At 62.7% G+C, this 18441-nt stretch overlaps 1 protein-coding gene across 1 annotated transcript; it reads left to right on the top strand.

Annotated features, from left to right (window-relative positions):
• The first annotated feature begins 6 nt into the window (after positions 1-6).
• Positions 7-11295, top strand: PPP1R10 (protein phosphatase 1 regulatory subunit 10). Its single transcript, XM_068170015.1, has 13 exons — positions 7-52; positions 807-977; positions 1065-1167; positions 3195-3301; positions 4451-4551; positions 4638-4785; positions 4895-5050; positions 5881-6127; positions 8598-8673; positions 9756-9981; positions 10120-10225; positions 10830-10926; positions 11047-11295. Exons 1-13 carry the CDS (start codon positions 13-15, stop codon positions 11212-11214), a joined length of 1746 nt encoding a protein of 581 aa, XP_068026116.1. The 5' UTR covers positions 7-12; the 3' UTR covers positions 11215-11295.
• The last annotated feature ends 7146 nt before the right edge of the window (positions 11296-18441 follow it).

The raw sequence follows: 18441 nt of genomic DNA, 5'->3' as shown, positions 1-18441 counted from the left end.
GTCAGTGACTGGATGGGAGTCATCCGCTCCCAGAGCAGCACCCAGCCAGCTGGTGAGCCCCCTGCCCGCCCCCGAGCCCCCTGCCCGCCCCCGAGCCCCCTGCCCGCCCCCGAGCCCCCTGCCCGCCCCCGAGCCCCCTGCCCGCCCCCGAGCCCCCTGCCCGCCCCCGAGCCCCCTTCAGCTCCTTCCTCAATCCCACCCCAGCCTCCTGCCCCCAGCTCCTCCCTGCCCGCAGCCCCCTCGTCTGCCTGCCTCCCGCTCCTCGCCCCCCTGCAGCCCCCTCCTCTGCCTGCCCCCGCTCCTCCCCCCCCGAGCCCCCTCCTCTCCCTGCTCCCTGCTCCTCCCCCCCCTCCTCTCCCTGCCCCCCCGCAGCTCTCTCCTCTCCCTGCCCCCCGCTCCTCCCCCCTCCCGAGCCCCCTCCTCTCTCTGCCCTCTGCTCCTTCTCCCCCGCAGCCCCCTCCTCTCCCTGCCCCCTGCTCCTTCCTACACAGGCCCCCTCCTCCATCTTCCCCCAGCTTCTCCCTGCCCAGAGGCCCCCCTTCTCCGTTCCCCCCAGAGCCCCCTCCTCCGTCTCCCCCCCTGCTCCTTCCCACCTCCAGAGCCCCCCTCCTCCATCTCCCCCCGGCTCCTCCCCACCCGGAGCCCCCTCTGCTGTCTCCCCCGGGGCCCCCTCTGCCATCTCCCCCAGCTCCTCCCCACCCAGAGCCCCTTCCTCACCCCCTCCCCAGCTCCTTCCCACCCGGAGCCCCTTCCTCAACCCTCCCCAGCCCCTTCCTCAGCCTTTCCCTGCCTCCCCCCCTCCCCAGAACGGGACAAGAAGAAGCGGAAGGAGGAAGGCAAAGGCAAGGCCCCGGTGCAGGACAAGCCCCAGGAGGCCAAGGCTGAGGCCAAAGCCGAGGAGATGCCAGAGAAGAAGAGGGAGAAGCCCAAATCCCTGCGGACCACAGCTCCCAGCCACGCCAAATTCCGCTCCACTGGTACCTGCCTCCCCCTCCTGGGCTGCTCTGGGGCTGCTGGGGGGGCTCAGGGGGCTGATGGCCTTTGTGTGTGTCCCCCTAAAACAGGCCTGGAGATGGAGATGCCTTCCTTGGTGCCCGTGAAGAAAGTGAACTCTGCCTCCAGCAGTGACAAATACAACCTGAAACCTATGCCCATCAAGAGGCAGAAGTGAGTGGGGGGCTGGGGCCTGCTTGGGGGGGGTTGGTGTTGCTTTAATGGGTCTTGGGCCTACTTTAGGGGCCTTGGACCCTTTTGGGGGCCTGGAGGCTGCTTTTGGGGGCCTTGGACCTGCTTTTGGGGGGGTGGAGGCTGCTTCTGGTGGTCTTGGATCTGCTCTTGGAGGACTCAGACCTGCTTTAGGGGGGCTTGGGGCTGCTTTTAGGGGTCTCAGAACAGCATTTGAGGGACTAGGGTCTGATTTTGAGGAGCTTTGACTGGGTGTGAGGGGTCCCACACCCAGTCTCGGGGGGCTCAGGCTGGTTTGGGTGGCATTGGACCTGTTCTTGGGGGTCTTGGACCCACTTTGGAGGTGCTGGGGCCTGCTTTTGGCGGTCTTAGGGGTTGCAAATCAGTGTTTGAGGAGCTTAGATCCATTCTTGGGGGTCTTGGGGCGGCTTTTGGTGGTCTTGGTCCTGTTCTTAGGGGTCTCAAATCAGCATTTGGGGGGCTCAGATCTACTCTTGGGGGTCTTGGGCTCTTTTTAAGGGCCTTGGACCTGCTTTTGGGGGGCTTGGACTCACTCTTGAAGGTCTCAGACCTACTTCTAGGGGGCTGGGGGCAGCTTTTTGGGGTCTTTGACCTGGTTTTGGCAGTCTCAAACCTGCTTTTGGGGAGTTCAGATACAGTTTTGGGGGTCTTGGGGCTGCTCTGGGGGGGCTCAGGCTGCTTTTAGAGCCCTTAGAGGTCTCAAACCTGCACCTGGGCATTTTAGGGCTACTTTGGGGGGGCCCAGATCCTCTTTGGGGAGTCTTTGGCCTGTATCTTGTGGGGCTTGGACCCACTTTGGGGGAGTTCTGACCCTCTCCTGTGGCTCTTGGGGCTGCTTTTGAGGGGCCAGGGTTGATTTTGGGGGGGTCCCAGGCTGCTCTTGGGAGTTTTGATGCTGCTTTTGGGGGACCAGAGTGGATTTTGAGGGGTCTCAGGTTGCTTTTGGGGGTCTGGGGGCTGCTTTTGTGGGGCTCAGACCCTCTCTTAGGGGTCTGGGGGCTGCTTTTGGGGGGCTCAGACCCTCTCTTGGGGGTCTGGGGGCTGCTTTTGTGGGGCTCAGACCCTCTCTTAGGGGTCTGGGGGCTGCTTTTGTGGGGCTCAGACCCTCTCTTGGAGGTCTTGATGCTGCTTTTGGGGGTCTTGGGCTTCTTTAAGAGTCTGGGGGCTGCTTTTACTGTCCTTGGAGGGCTCAGATCTGTTCCTGGGGGCCCAGGGCCTACTTTTGTGGGGCTCAGGCTGCTCTTGGGGGTCTTTGGGCTACTTTTGGGGGGATGGGGTGAATTTTGGGGGGGTCTCAGGCTGCTTTTAGCACCCTTGGAGGTCTTAAACCTGCTCTTGGGGGTCTTGGGACTGCTCTTGGGGGTCTTGGGGCTGCTTTTGGGGGACTCTGACCCTCTCCTGGGGGTCTTGGGGCTGCTTTTGGGGGACTCTGACCCTCTCCTGGGGGTCTTGGGGCTGCTTTTGGGGGACTCTGACCCTCTCCTGGGGGTCTTGGGGCTGCTTTTGGGGGACTCTGACCCTCTCTTGGGGGTCTTGGGGCTGCTTTTGGGGGACTCTGACCCTCTCTTGGGGGTCTTGGGGCTGCTTTTGGGGGACTCTGACCCTCTCCTGGGGGTCTTGGGGCTGCTTTTGGGGGACTCTGACCCTCTCCTGGGGGTCTTGGGGCTGCTTTTGGGGGACTCTGACCCTCTCTTGGGGGTCTTGGGGCTGCTTTTGGGGGACTCTGACCCTCTCCTGGGGGTCTTGGGGCTGCTTTTGGGGGACTCTGACCCTCTCCTGGGGGTCTTGGGGCTGCTTTTGGGGGACTCTGACCCTCTCCTGGGGGTCTTGGGGCTGCTTTTGGGGGACTCTGGCTTCTCTTGGGGCTGTTTTTGGGGAGCTGGGGGTGCTCCTGAGGGGGGTGGGGTCTCAGGGCTTCGGGAGGGTTGCTGGTTTTGGGGTGCCCTCGGTGGCCCCTGGGCTCAGCCCCCCTCCCCTCCTCCCTGCAGCATTTCCCTGCCTGGGGACCTGCCCCCAGCTGAGAAGAAATACAAACCCCTGAACACAGCTCCCAATGCCACCAAGGAGATCAAAGTCAAGATCATCCCCCCCCAGCGTGAGTGGGGGGCTGGGGGGGCTGGGGGCCGCTCTGGGGGGGCTGAGGGACACTTAAGGAGGTGGGGGGGGGCCTTGGAGGCCTTTGCAAAGGTGATTTAGGTGCTGGTTTGGGGACAGGTTTTGGGGACCCTTGGGTGCCTTTTGGGGGACACCTTGGGTGCCTTTTTGGGGGACACCTTGGGTGCCTTAGGGACAATTTTTGGGGGGGACCCTTTGGTGCCTTTTTGGGGACCCCTTGTGACAATTCTTGGGGGACCCTTGGGTGCCTTTTTGGGGACACCTTGGGTGCCTTTTGGGGACCCTTTGAGTAGCCTGGGGACAGTTTTTGGGGGACCCTTTGGTGCCTTTTAGGGGATTCTTTGGGTGCCTGGGGGACAGTTTTGGGGATCCCTTGGGTGCCTTTTGAGGGGACCCTTTGAGTACCCTGGGGACAATTTTTGGGGACCTCTTGGGTACCTTTTTGGGGACCCTTTGGGTGCCATGGGGACAAATTTTGGGGGATCCTTTGGTGCCTTTTTGGGGACACCTTGGGTGCCTTAGGGACAATTCTTGGGGGACCCTTTGGTGCCTTTTAGGGGACCTTTTGAGTACCCTGGGGACAATTTTTGGGGACTCTTGGGTGCCTCAACAACAATTCTTGGGGGACCCTTTGGGTGCCTTTTGGGGGACCCTTTGGGTGCCATGGGGACAGTTTTTGGGGACCTTTGGGTGCCTTTTTGGGGGACTTCTTGGGTGCCTTGGGGACAGTTTTTGGGGACCCTTTGGGTGCCTTTGTGGGGGACTCCTTGGGTGCCATGGGGCCAGTTTTTGGGGACCCTTTGGGTGCCTTTTTGGGGGACTCCTTGGGTGCCTTGGGGACAGTTTTTGGGGACCCTTTGGGTGCCTTTTTGGGGGACTCCTTGGGTGCCTTGGGGACAGTTTTTGGGGACCCTTTGGGTGCCTTTTTGGGGGACTCCTTGGGTGCCATGGGGACAGTTTCTGGGGACCCTTTGGGTGCCCTTTTCTCAGGGGCACTTTCTTCTTGTCCTTTGGGCGGGGGGGGTGGCTCTTTTGAGGCCATTGTGGGGAGATCCCAGGGGGCTTTTGGGGGGCTGCTTGGCTGCTGCCTGGGGGCTTTTGGGGTGACCCCTGTGCTGTCCCCCCCCAGCCATGGAGGGCCTTGGCTTCCTGGATGCCCTCAACTCCGCTCCCATCCCTGGCATCAAGATCAAGAAGAAGAAGAAAGTTCTGTCCCCTACAGCTGCCAAGGTGAGGAGGAAAACTTCCTTGTGGCCTCTGGGGGTTCTCTCCTTGTCCTGAGCACCCCAAAACCGTTCTCCTTTTCCCCCCTTCAGCCCAGCCCCTTCGAGGGGAAGCCCCCAGCCGATGCCAGCTCCGCCAAGGCCAACTCCCCGGAGCCCAGCGCCGCCACCGAGCCGCTGGAGTCGGAGCGGCCTGGCACCCCGGTGCCAGCTGTGGAGGTGGCAGAGCCAATGGAGACTGGTGAGTGCCTCGGGGGCAGGGAGGAGAGGGGAGACCTGGAGCCTGGGGGCAGGGGTGGGTGGGAAGGGAGTTCAGAGGCACTGAGCCTCCCCCCTTGCTCCTTCTTCAGGCTCAGCAGATGCAGGAGGAGACCCCAAAGGCAATGAGGTTGGCTCAGAAGGAGGCCAACTGAGCAAGAAGGGGAGGAAGAAGAAGACAGTGACCTGGCCTGAGGAGGGCAAGCTGAGGGAGTACTTCTACTTCGAGCTGGATGAGACTGAGAGAGGTAGGCCCTGGGGGCCCCAGGTAGCCTCAGGTGGCCCTGGGCAGGTTGGAGCCATGGGATGAAAGTCGCCAAGGCTTGGGTCCTGCACTTGGGTCCCACCAACCCCCGAAGGCTTCAGGCTGGAGATGGAGAAGGCTGGGGTGGCAGTGGCTGGAGATGAGCCAACGTGAGCCCAGGTGGCCAAGGCCACCAGCAGCCTGCCTTGGGCCAACCACAGTGACCAGGGCAGGAAGTGGCCTTTGGGGAGGCCACACCTTGAGTCCTGGGCTCAGTTCTGGGCCCTTCACTCCAAGAAAGACCTTGAGGGGGCTGGACAAAGTCCAGAGAAGGGCAACAAAGCAGGGGAGGGGGCTGGAGAAGGAGGTGAAAGGTCTTGGGAGGAGCAGCTGAGGGACTTCCATGACCTTGGTGGCCTTCTCCATGATCTGGAGGGGAGGTGAAACCATCTCCACACGGTGCTGAGGTCCATGGTTTGATGATGTTGGCTTGAAGCTTGGTCTCCACAACCTTGAGGGCCTTGGGTGCCTTCTCCATGAGCTTGGAGGCCATCTCCATAACCTGGAAGGGAGGTGAAGCCATCTCCACATGGTGCTGAGGGCCACAGTTCGATAGTGTTGGTTTGAGGCTTGGTCTCCAGGACCTTGAGGGCCTTGGGGGCCTTCTCCTTGCCCCTGGGAACCTTCTCTATGTCCTTGGTGACCTGGAGGGGAGGTGAAACCATCTGCACTTGGTGCTGAGGGCCAGGGTCTGCTGATGGTGGCTTGAGGCTCGGTGTCCATGCCCCTGGAGGCCACCTCCCGGCCCTGAGCTGCCCTCCTGCCCCCTTGCAGTCAACGTGAACAAGATCAAGGACTTTGGAGAGGCTGCCAAGCGGGAGATGCTGCTGGACCGGCACGCCTTCGAGACCGCGCGGCGCCTCAGCCACGACGCCATGGAGGAGAAGCTGCCCTGGGTCTACCCCAAGCCCCTGGACCTGCCGGCGCCCCTGGTGCTGCCCGGCAGCGGCAGCCGCGAGCGCTTCACCCAGGCCGAGAGGGTCAAAGGCATCCTGCAGGAGCTCTTCCTCTCCAAGGAGAGGTGAGGTGCAGCGCGGCCGGGCCCGAGCCCCACCGATCCCCAGCAGTTCCAGCTGATCCCGGCTGGTCCTGACTGATCCCGACCTATCCCGACTGATCCCAGCTAATCCTGACTGATCCCGACCTATCCCGACTGATCCCAGCTAATCCTGACTGATCCTGACCTATCCTGACTGATCCCAACTGATCCCAGCTAATCCTGACTGATCCCAGCTGATCTCAGCTGATCCTGACTGGTCTGGACCTATTCTGACTGATCCCGACCTATCCCAAGTGATCCCAGCTAATCCAAACTGATCCTGACCTATTCTGACTGATCCCAGCTGATCTCAGCTAATCCTGACGGGTTTGGACCTGTTCTGACTGATCCCAACTGATCCCTGCTAATCCAAACTGATCCTGACCTGTTCTGACTGATTCCAATTGATCCCAGCTAATCCAAACTGATCCTGACCTGTTCTGACTGATCCCAACTGATCCCAGCTGATCCTGAGTGTTCTGGACCTATTCTGACTGATCCTGGCCTATCCCAAGTGATCCCAGCTAATCCAAACTGATCCTGACCTGTTCTGACTGATCCCAACTGATTTTAGCTAATCCCAACTGGTCCTGACCTGTCCAACTGATCCTGCGCTATCCTGACTGATCCCAACCAGTTCCAACTGATCCCATCCAATCCTGACTGTTACTGATTGCTCATAGCTAGGCCTAACTGTTCCCAGCCAATCCTGACTGATCCCAGCCGATCCCAACTGATGCCAGCTAGTCCTGACCTATTCTGACTGATCCCAGCTGATCCTGACCAATCCCAACTGATCCCAAATGATTGTAGCCAATCCCTACTTATCCCAATAGATCCCAGCTGATCCTGACCTATCCCAAATGATCCTGGCCAATGCTGCCTGATTCTGATCCCAGTTGCTCCCAACCAATCCTGACCTGTCCTGACTGATCCCACCTGATTACAACTGATCACAGCTAATCCCAACTGATCCTGACCTGTTCTCACTGATTCCAGCTGATCATAGCTAATCCTGATCTATCCCGACTGATCCTGCCCTATCCTGACTGATCCAAACCAATTCCAACTGATCTCATCCAATCTTGACTGATCCTGACCAGTCTCATCTGATCATAGCTAGTCCTAACCGATCCCAGCCAATCCTGACTGATCCTGACCTGTCCTGACTGATCCCAGCCAGTTCTGTCTGATCCCAACTGATCATAACCAATCCCAACTACTCCAGACTTATCCTAGCTGACCCTGACCAATCCCAAAGGATTGTAGCCAATCCCTACTTATCCCAACCAGTCCTGACTGATGCTGATCCCAACAGATCCCAGTTGATCCTGACCTATCCCAGGTGACCCTGACCGATGCCAGATGTTCCTACCTGATCCAAACTGATCCCAGCCAATCCCAATTGGCCCTGACCAATCCTAACTGATCAAGAGCCCAGTCAGCAACACCTGACTGGGACCCAGAGGGGTTCTGCCTCTCCTTAATGGGGGTGGTGGATCTCTCTTGTTTTAGATCTGCTGTAGATCTATTTTAGATCTACTTGGGGAGCAGATCAGCTCAGGGGATCCATTGGTTCAGGGCTGGAGGGGATTGCCCCAGAGCCCTCAGTACCAGTGCCTGATCCTCCCCAGCATGAGGTGGCCTTGGGGCTGTGTGGGATGGTGATGGAAGCTGGGATCTTCCCAGATCCCTGAGGATCTGCAGCCTGGAGGGAGCTCATATCCTCTGGATCCATCCATCAGGGTCAGGGGATCCCTTAGGATCCACAGCAGAGGAAGGAGGTTTTCAGGGTGCATCTTCCTATGGCTCCAGACTCAGGGAGGGAGTGGCTGGGGCTTGAATCTCCTGGGATCCCCAAAGATCTCCCCAGGATCCAGAGTCTGGGGCACATGTGACAGGGGACACACAACTAGATCCCTGAGGATCCCAAGGTTTTGAGGAGGGGCACACAGCAGCTCTGAGAAGTCTTAGTGAAGGGGACTCAGGATCCCTGAGGATCTAGAGCCTTGGGGGGCGGGGGGCATGCCGTAGATTCCTAAGGATCCATGCTATTTTAGGGGGTTACAGAGGATCCCTGGAGATCTAAAGTTGTGGTGGAAGGGACACAAGATCCCTGAGAATCCAGAGGTTTGGGGGGGAAAGGTGTGGACAGGATCCCTGAGCAGCTAAAGACTCAGGGGGACACATGAGAGGATTTCTCAGGGTCCAGACACTTAGTGGGGGGGAGGGGGAAACACAGGATCCCTAAAGATCAAAAAGGGCCAACGATCCCCCCCATGATCCCTGAGGATCCCAAAGCCGGGGGGGGGTCACACTCAAGATCTGTGGATCGAGAGCCGGGTGGGGGAGGGCTGTTGGGGTTCCCAAATCCCTGTGGATCCCTTAAGTGGGTGGGACCTGATTATCCCTGATCCCAGGGATCCACTGACCTCCTTCCTTGCCTCCCCAGCGTCCCAGACAGCCCCCACGAGCCTGACCCAGAGTCCTACGAACCTCTGCCGCCCAAACTGATCCCTCTGGACGAGGTAAGGGATCGAGTCTGGGGCCCAGCCGCGCCGCCATGGCCCCCCCACCCCCCCCAGATCCCCCCTGACCTCTCTCTGTGCTCTCTCCTCTCCTGCCCTGAGTAGATCTACTTGGGGAACAGATAGATTTAGGGGATCCCTCAGATCAGGGCTGTAGGGGATCATCCCAGGGGGTTAGATCTCTGGACCAGGGCTGCTCTCACCTTGCAAGGGGTTGCTCCTGCTCCTTGCTTTAGATCTACTGGGGAAGCAGATCACCCATGGGGGGAATCCCTCAGATGAGGGCTGGAGGTGGGGGGTGTCCTAGGGGATCCATTGGATCAAGGCTCTGGGGGGATCATGCCAGGGGATCCATTGGTTCAGATGCTGCCAAGGCTTCTGCCTTTTCCCTCGATCTACTTTAGATCTCCTTAAAGAGCAGATTGAGCCAAAGAATCCCTTGGCTCAGGGCAGCAGGGGGATCACCCCCAGGGATCCCTTGGCTTAAGGTCATGGGGGGATCATCCCAGTTGACTGGATCCTTGGTTCAGGGCTGCCTTCCCCTTCCTTTAGATCTCCTTGGGAAGTGGATTGCCCATGGGGATCCCTTGGATGAGGGCTGTGAGGGGATTGTCCCAGGGGATCCATTGGAGCAAGGCTGGGTGGAGATCGCCCCTGGGGGATCTCTTGGGTCAGTGCTGCAAAGAATCCCCAGAGTCAGGGCTGGGGGGAAATCCCCTCAGGGGATCCCCTGGATCCAGGTGGGGGGGCCCTCCTCCCAGGGGATCCCTCGGATCTAGGTTGTGGGGGACTCACCCCAGGGGATTCTTTGGATCCAGGCTGCTGTGAGATCCTTCTAGGGAATCCTGTGGATCCATGCTGGGGGGGGCTCACCCTAGAGGATCCCTTGGATCCAGGCTGTGGAGAGATCCCCCTAGGGGAACCCTTGGCTCCATGCTGTGGGTGGCTCACCCCAGGTGATCCCTCGGCTCCATGCGGGGGTGGGGAGGGGGGCTGGCCCCAGTCGATCCCTATCGATCCCTGGGGGTTTCCCCACCCCCTTAACCCCTCTCTCTGTGTCCCCCTCCCCTCCCCCTCCCCAGGAGTGCTCCCCGGAGGAGATTCCCTTCGGCGAGGATCCCGGCGGCTCCTCCTCTCCCTGCCCCGAGGGCTCCGGCGGCCTGGGGGGGCCAGGGCCCCCCTCCCCCGGGCACCAAACTGCCCCCGGTGCTGGCGAACCTGATGGGCAGCGTGGGGGCAGGGAAGAGCCCCCAGGGCCCCGCCCCAGCCCCCCCCATCAACATGCAGGAGATCCTCAGCTCCATCATGGTAACCTTCAGCCTCCTCCTCTTCCTCCCCCTCCCCTTCCTCCTCCTCCCCGGGTAGGGGGGCGGCGGCGCCGCTAGGGAGCAGCCTTTTGGGGGGGGCCCTCTGGGGCTTACAGCTGTGGTGTGTGTTCCCCCCCAGGGTGGTCCCAGCCCCCACAAGGCCGAGGAGCTGCTCAAGCAGCCGGACTACTCCGAGAAGATCAAACACCTGCTGGGCAACCTGCAGGGCCCGGGGCCTGCCGGAGGTGAGCGCACGGCGGGGGCACTGGGGGAGGACCAGGAGGGAACGGGGAGCACTGGGAGAGCAGTGGGAGCACCGGCAGGGGACTGGGAGCAAGAGGAAGAGACTGGGGAGCACTGGAAGGGGACTGGGAAGCATGAGAAGGGCACTGGGGGGGTCTGGAGAGCACTAGGAGGGGACTGGGAGAGGACCAGGAGGGAACTGGGAGCAGTGGGAGCACTGGGAGGGGACTGGGAGCAATAGGAAGAGACTGGGGAGCACTGGAAGGGGACTGGGAAGCATGAGTAGGGCACTGGGAGGGGACTGGGAGAGAACCAGGAGGGAACTGGGAGCACTGGGAGGATATTGGGAGCAATAGGAAGGGACTGGGGGGCAGTGGGAGAGGACTTGGGAGGGCACTGGGAGCAATGAGTGGGAAGGGCCTGGGGAGCCCTGGGAGCTCTGCCTCCTGGTGCCAAAGACCTGGGGAGGGCCTGCGGTGCCCTCAGCCCCTTGCACCCTGTTTGAGGTGGGGGTGGGGGGCAGGGACCTGTTATCTACTGGGGGGGTCTCCCCTCTTTTCCTACACCCCCTCCCCACTTACTTTTCTCTCTCCCCTTTCCCCCCAGTACCCCATGGCCTGCTGGGCCCAGGCCCCATGGCCAACGGCTTCCCCCCAGGCCCCAAGGGCATGCAGCACTTCCCCCCGGGGGGGGCCCATGCCTGGTAAGTGTCACCCCTGGAGCTGGGGGGTGGGGGTGGGACACCCCTGGAGCTGCTGGGGGTGGGAGGGGGGATTGTGGGACTCCCCTCCGCTCCCCCCACTGATTTGTCTTCCCCCCACAGGACCCCACGGAGGCGGTGGGGGAGGTCCCAATCACCCCCCGGGCCCGGGACTGCCAGGTGGCCCTCGGCTCCTCGGGCCGCCCCCCCCACCCCGAGGCGGTGGCGGTGGAGGAGGAGGAGGCGGCAACGACTTTTGGGATGGTCCTGATGGTGGGGGGGGGTCCTTAAGAGGAGGCCCCCCCCCTCCTCCTCCCCATGGCGGCGGCGGCGGCATGCGGGGGGGGGGGCCCCTTCCACCGGCCCCGGGGGCGAAGCGGCGCCGAGCCCCACCCCTACCGATGCCGCGGCGGAGGGGGCGGGGGGGGACGGAACGGGGGCCCCCCCAATGGCGGCGGAGGTGGTTCCAGGGGGGGGGCCCCCCGTTAGCCACGGCGAGCACGGCAGAGGCCACCCCGGAGACCACCCCCGGGGGCACGGCGGGGGCCACGGAGGAGGTAAATGCCCCCCCCCCACCGGCCCCTCCCTCGCGGGGCGGGGGGGGAGGAGGAGGCGGCGGAGGAGGAGGAGGAGGTGGAGGCTGCGGGGGGGGCTGGCTTTGGGGGGGGCCCGGCCCCGGCCCCGGCTGGGATGGGCCTGTGGGTGCCCCCTCCCCACCCCCGCCTCCCCCCACCCCCTTTCCTACCCCGGTGGCGGGGGGGGGGAACCTCCCCCCCCCGCACCCCATGGAGCCTCCAGGGCCCTGGGGCCGAGGCCCCGACTGGCGCCGCCCCCCCATGGGGCTCTAGGGCAGGGGGAGGAAGAGGAGGAGGAAGGGGAAGGGAGAGCTGGGGCCTCAAGGACCCCAACTCACTCCCTCCCTCCCAGAGCTGGGCTGGCCGCAGGGCATGCTGGGAGTGCCGCAGGGCATGCTGGGAGAGCAGGGACACACTCCCCCCCTACCTGGGGGACCCCCCCAGGGCTGCAGGGCAGCTGCGGGGGGTAGGGGAGAGAGGAGCAGGGCAGCAAGGCAGGCTGGGAGTTAAACCAGGTTCTAGAGTGAGGCAGGCCGGGGGCTAAGCCTGGTTCTAGAGTGGGCAGCGAGGCAGGCTGGGAGCTAAACCCAGTTCTAGAGCGAGGCAGGCCGGGGGTTAAACCTGGTTCTAGAGTGGGCAGCAAGGCAGGCTGGGAGCTAAAGCTGGTTCTAGAGTGAGGCAGGCTGGGAGTTAAGCCTGGTTCTAGAGTGAGGCAGGCTGGGGGTTAAACCTGGTTCTAGAGTGAGGCAGGCCGGGGGCTAAGCCTGGTTCTAGAGTGGGCAGCAAGGCATGCTGGGAGCTAAAGCTGGTTCTAGAGCAGGCTCTGAGGCCTGTGAGGAGTTGGAACCAGCTCTAGAGTAGGCCCCAGAGCATCCTGGGAGTTAGGACACAGCTGTGGGATGGGTCCTGAGGCCTGCTGGCTGTTAAACCTGCTTCTGGAGTGGGCCACAAAGCATGCTGGGAGCTAAAAACTGGCTCTGGGTTGGACCTTGAGGCCTGCTGGGAGGTTGTAGGGCAGCTGCAAAGCATGCTGGGAGGTAAAACCAGCTCCAGAACGGGGCCTGAGGCCTAGGGGGAGCTGGGACCAGCTCTAGGGCAGCAGCAAAGCATGCTGGGAGTTGGGAGTTCAGCTCCCAGGGGCTCCCTGAGGCCTGCTGGGAGTTGGGACCAGTTCTAGAGTAGGCTGCAAAGCATGCTGGGAGCTAAACCCAACTGTGGGAGCAGGACCTGAGGCCTGCAGGGCCCTGGGACCGGCTCTAGGCCAGAGCAAAGCATGCTGGGAGTTGGGAGCTCAGGTCTGGGCTAGACCCTGAGGCCTGCTGAGGCTTGGGGCCTGCCCTGGGGCAGGCTGTAAAGGATGTTGGGAGTTAAAGGCTGGCTCCAGGTTGGGCCCTGAGGCCTGCTAGGAGGTGTGGAGCAGCAGCAGCAAGGCATGCTGGGAGTTAAACCCAGCTCTAGGGCAGTTGCAGAGCATCCTGGGAGTTGGCTTTCAGCTCGAGGGGAAGGCCCTGAGGCCTACAGGGCCCTGGGACCAGCTCTAGGCCAGAGCAAAGCATGCTGGGAGTTGGGAGCTGAGCTCTGTGAGGAAGCCTGAGGCCTGCTGGGAGTTGGAGCCTGCTCTAGAGTAGGTCACAAAGCATGCTGGGAGTTAAAACCAGCTCCAGAGTGGCCCCTGAGGCCTAGGGGGAGCTGGGAGCAGCTCCAGGGCAGCAGCAAAGCATGCTGGGAGTTGGGACATCAGCTCCCAGGGGGGTCCAGGGGGCCTGCTGGGAGTTGGGACCAGTGCTAGAGTAGGCTGCAAAGCATGCTGGGAGTTAAACACAGCTCTAGGACGAGCAAAGCATGCTGGGAGTTGGAGTTGGAGGGCAGCCAAAAGGAGAGCATGGGGTGGGGTTAAGACCAGGCCTGGGGCAGGCTGCAGGGCATGCTGGGAGTTGTTGAACCTGGCTCTAGGACACGCAAAGCATGCTGGGAGTTGGGAGTTCAGCTCCCAGGGGGAGTTGGGACCAGTTCTAGAGCAGGCTGCAAAGCATGCTGGGAGCTAAACCCAGCGCTAGATTGGAGCCTGAGGCCTGGGGGGCGCTGTAGGGCAGCAGCAGGGCATGCTGGGAGTGGTAGGGCAGTGGCCAGGAGAGCAGGGGGGGAGGGTAAGGCCAGGCCTGGGGCAGGCTGCAGAGCATGCTGGGAGCTAAACCCCGCGCTAGGCCCGAGCAGAGCATGCTGGGAGCTCAGCTCTGTGATGAGCCCTGAGGCCTGACGGCAGTGGGAGCCTGCCCTGGAGAGGGCAGCAAGGGATGCTGGGAGTGAAGCCCAGGCTCTGCATTGAGCCCTGGGGGCTGTAGGGCAGCTGCTGGGGGCAGGGCACACCCTGGGGGGGGAAGGTTAAGCCCAGCTCTAGGGCAGGCAGCAAAGCATGCTGGGAGCTGTCCCCCAGGGCCAGCCCCACAGCCAGGCCGGGCAGCCATGGGGCTCAGTCCCATGGATCGTGGGGGCTCAGCCGGCCCCCCAGGGCCAAGCTAGGCCTAGCTCAGGGCCTTTGAGGCTCAGCCCCATAACCAGCCCCAGCCCCATGGATGTGAGGACAGGGAGCAGGGCTCTAAGGGGGGCAACCCAGCCCCACAGATCCAAGTTAGACCTAGGCCAGAGCCCTGTGGGGCTCAGCCCCAATGACCAGCTCTAGCCTCAACCCCATAGAGCTGAGGACAGGGAGCAGGATGCTGTGGGGCTCAGCCCCACAACCAGCTCCAGCCCTAGAGGGGTGAGGACGGGGAGCAGGGCCCCATGGGGCTAAGCCAGCCCCAGAGATCCGAGTTAGGCCTAGATCATGGCCCTATGGGGCTCAGCCCCATAGCCACCTTCAGCCCTATAGACCTGAGGACAGGGAGCAGGGCCCTATGGGGGTAACCCAGCCCCGCAGATCTGAGTTAAGCCCAGCTCAGAGCCCTATGGGGCCAAGCCAGCCCCACAACTCCAAGTTAGGCCTAGCTTGGAGCCCTGTGGGGCTAAACCAACTCCATAGATCCGAGTTAAGCCTAGCTCAGGGCCCTGTGGGGCTAAGCCAGCCCCATAGATCTGAGTTAGGCCTAGATCATGGCCCTATGGGGCTCAGCCCCTTAGCCACCTTCAGTCCTATAGACCTGAGGACAGGGAGCAGGGCCCCATGGGGCTAAGCCAGCCCCATAGATCCGAGTTAAGCCTAGCTCAGAGCCCTGTGGGGCTGAGCCAGCCCCATAGATCCGAGTTAAGCCTAGCTCAGAGCCCTATGGGGCTAAGCCAGCCCCATAGATCCGAGTTAAGCCTAGCTCAGAGCCCTGTGGGGCTGAGCCAGCCCCATAGATCCGAGTTAAGCCTAGCTCAGAGCCCTGTGGGGCTAAGCCAGCCCCATAGATCTGAGTTAAGCCTAGCTCAGAGCCCTGTGGGCCTCAGCCCTACAACCCCCTCCAGCCCCACATCTCCCCCCCAGCTCTAAGCCCCCCACCCCTGCAGCTCTCCTTTCCCTCCACCCGTGGGGCTCAGCCCCCCGCCCCAAACTTCCCCACTTCAAGCCAGGCCCTCAGCCGTCCCCATGGGGCCCATTGCTGCCCCATAGCGCCCCCCAGCCCTTCCTCCTGCTCCTCCTCCTCCTCCTCCTGCCCCCCGGCCGCCGCCAGCCTTGCTCTGGTTCCGCAGGGGAGGCTCTGGGGGGGGTCAGGTTCGGTGGGGAGGGGTCGGGGGGGGGGGGGCAGCGCCGGCGCCTGACTGGGGCCCCAATGGTTTTTGGTTTACCCTTCCCCCCCACCTCCCCCCTTTGCCCCCCACCCCTCTTCCCCCCCCCCTCCCCCCCCCGTTTGGGTGTGGTTCCCCCCCCCCACCCCGTTTTCTCTCACGCAGACATGTCGAGCCGCGCCGTCTGTCGCCACTTCATGCTGAAGGGCAGCTGCAGGTACGAGAACAACTGTGCCTTCTACCACCCCGGCGTCAACGGCCCCCCCCCTGCCCTAGCCCCTTCCTCCCTGCCCCCCTCCTCCTCCTCCTCACCCCCCACCCCTTTATGTTCACCCCCCAAACCCTCCCCCTCCCCCATCCCTTCTCTCCCCATCCTTCCGACTTTGGCGCCGCTCCCTCCGTGGGTTTATGGCTTCTGTGAGGCCGATGGGATTCTGCCTCCTCCTCCTCCTCCTCCTCTTCATCCTCTTCCTCCTCCTCCTCTTCTTCACCCCCACCCCTGGGTTTGGAGCTCCCCCCTCGCCCCCTCTCTGTCCCACCAAAAAGAAGCAGCCCTTCAGGAGCTGCCCCAGGCCCCAGTGGAGCTTTTCCCGCAGCGCCCTCTGGCGGCCCGAGGGTGGAAGGGGCTTCCCCCAGCCCCAATGGCACCCTGCAGGCAGCGCCCTCTGGCGGCCTGAGCGCTGAACTTGCTGCCCCCAGCCCCATTGGCACCCTGCCGGCATCACCCTCTGGCAGCCCGAGGGCGCAAGGGGCTTCCCCCAGCCCTAGTGGAGCTTTCCCCGCAGCGCCCTCTGGCGGCCGGAGCGCAGCGGTGCAGGAGGGCGGCGAAGGGGAAGGGGGAAAGGGGAAAGCTCCGCTGGGGCAGGGGGAAACTGGGAAGGGGGGGGAGGGGAAATTGGGGCAAAAAAGGAGAAATTGGAGGGGAAAAGTCAAATCTGAGAGGGGGAAAGGGGCAAAGGGGGTGGAAAAAAGCACAACTTGGGGGGGGTGGGAGGAAGGAGTTGGGGCTAGGAAGGGTATTGGGGCCAAAACCAAGCAACCCAAAGGGCAAAGAGGGGAAGAGAAAGGAAAATTGGGGCAGGAAAAGGGAAGAGTGGGAGAAAAAAGGCAAAATTGAGAAGGAAAGGGTAAAAAGGGGGCAAAAAATGGCCCAAAAGTGAGGTGGGGAAGAAGAAAGTGGGGCAGGAAAGGCAAAACTGGGGCAGAGGAAGCCACGGGGGGGTGGGGTCAGAAATCTCCACTTTGGGGGTGAAAATCTCCCCCTGGGGGGCAGGAGTAACAAGTTTGGGGCAGCAGCTTTCCCTTTCTGGGGCAAAAGGAAGCAGCCTCAGGGCAAATTTGGCCTGGGGGGGAAATTTCCACCCTGGGGGGTGCAAAATTGGCACCTTTGGGGTAAAATATTCCCGGGGAGGGGGCAAAAAAGTCCAATTTGGGGGCACAAATCCCCCCCCCCCGGGGTCAATTTCCCCTGCGTGGGGCATAAAGCCCCTCCCCCCCCCCCAGGGCTTAATTGCTTATGGGGGGGGGGGCAAATGCCCCTTTAAAGGAGGGGCTGGACACCCCCTCCCCAGAGGGCTAAGATCCCTCCCCTAGGACATTAATACCCCCCAGGGGGCAAATCCCACCCCCCAACAAGGAGCTAATTTCCAGGGGGGGCTAAATTCCCCCCCCCCCAAGGTAGACTTGCCCCAGCTGGGGGTGAATTAACCCCTGGGGGGGGTTTGGCGGTATTTAGTGCCCCATCCCCCAGCATAACACAACCCAGGGTGGGGGGGGGGGCTAAGGGGGGCAATTAATCTCTCCCCCCCCCCCAATTTGCCCCTCAGCCTCAAACCACCCCACAGGGGGGGAGGTGTCCCCCCTCCAAGCCCCAAACCTACCCCCCGTGGGCGAGGGGGAAACTTTCCCACCCCCCAGCCCCAAACTACCCCCCAGGGGGCTCCTTTTTTGCCCCCTCCCCCATTTCCTTCCCCCCCCCCCCCCTTTCCCTTGCGCCAGGGGCTGCTGTTGCCCCTCCCCCTCCCCTCCCTTCCCCTCCCCCCCCCATGTAAGTCGCCGCCGCCCGGAGCTGCGCCGCTGGGGTTGGGGGGAGGGGAGGGGGAGGGGCCTGAAGGAGTGGGGAAGGGGTCTGGGGGGGGGGGGCCGCGGGGGAGGGGCAGGGTGGGGGAGGGGCTGCGCCCGCCGCTGTTTTCTGTGAAAACTTGGCCCGGGGGGGGTTCCCCAGCGCCTGCCCCCCCCCCCCCTTTTGTATATTTTGTACATTAATAATAAACGGAGAAAAGAGCCTCGGGGTCTGTGGGGCACGGGGGGCACCGGGGGGCACGGGGAGGCGTTGGGAGGCAGGGAGAAGGCTGCTGGAACACACTGCGGGCCACTGGGGGCAGTCAGCCTACTGCGCTGCCCGCTGCCCGCTGCCCACTGCCCCCTACTGGTGGTGCCCACTGCCCCTTACTGTGGTGCCCACTGCCCCCTTACAAGTGGTGCCCACTGCCCCCTACTGGTGGTGTTCACTGCCCCCTACTGGTGGTGCCTACTGCTCCTTTACTAAACAATACCTACTGCCCCCTACTGGTGGTGCTCACTGCCCCTTACCGTGGTGCCCACTGCCCCCTACTGGCGGTGTCCACAGCCCCTTACTGGCGGTGCCCACTGCCCCCTACTGGTGCTGCCCACTGCCCCTTACCGTGGTGCTCACTGCCCCCTACTGGCGGTGTCCACAGCCCCCTACTGGTGCTGCCCACTGCCCCCTACTGGCGGTGCCCACAGCCCCCTTACTGGTGGTGCCCACTGCCCCCTACTGGTGGTGTCCACTGCTCCCTGCTGGTGCTGTTCACTGCCCCCTACTGGCGGTGCCCACTGCCCCGTACTGGTGGTGTTCACTGCCCCTTATTGTTGGTGTTCACTGCCCCCTTACTGGTGCTGCCCACTGCCCCCTACTGGTAGTGCTCACTGCCCCCCTTACTGGTGGTGCCCACTGCCCCCTACTGGCGGAGCCCACTGCCCCCTAATGGTGGTGCCCACAGCCCCCTTACCGGTGGTGCTCACTGCCCCATACCGGTGGTGCCCACTGCCCCCTACTGGTGGTGTCCACTGCTCCCTGCTGGTGCTGTTCACTGCCCCCTTACTGGTAGTGTTCACTGCCCCCTACTGGTGGTGCCCACTGCCCCTTATTGTTGGTGTTCACTGCCCCCTTACTGGTGGTGCCCACTGCCCCCTACTGGTGGTGCCCACTGCCCCC

This window comes from Melanerpes formicivorus, unplaced genomic scaffold, assembly GCF_026170545.1.
Source record: "Melanerpes formicivorus ecotype bairdi unplaced genomic scaffold, bMelFor1.0.p_v2 SCAF_269, whole genome shotgun sequence".
Classification (NCBI taxonomy): domain Eukaryota; kingdom Metazoa; phylum Chordata; class Aves; order Piciformes; family Picidae; genus Melanerpes; species Melanerpes formicivorus.
This window is presented reverse-complemented; position numbering and strand designations above follow the sequence as displayed.

Excerpts from the sequence above, each read along its gene's own strand:
- PPP1R10 (XM_068170015.1), top strand. The coding sequence starts at position 13 with ATGGGAGTCATCCGCTCCCAGAGCAGCACCCAGCCAGCTG. Across the intron at positions 4,552-4,637 it reads TGTCCCCTACAGCTGCCAAG|CCCAGCCCCTTCGAGGGGAA; the intron begins GTGAGGAGGAAA and ends TCCCCCCTTCAG. Across the intron at positions 6,128-8,597 it reads CTCTTCCTCTCCAAGGAGAG|CGTCCCAGACAGCCCCCACG; the intron begins GTGAGGTGCAGC and ends TTGCCTCCCCAG.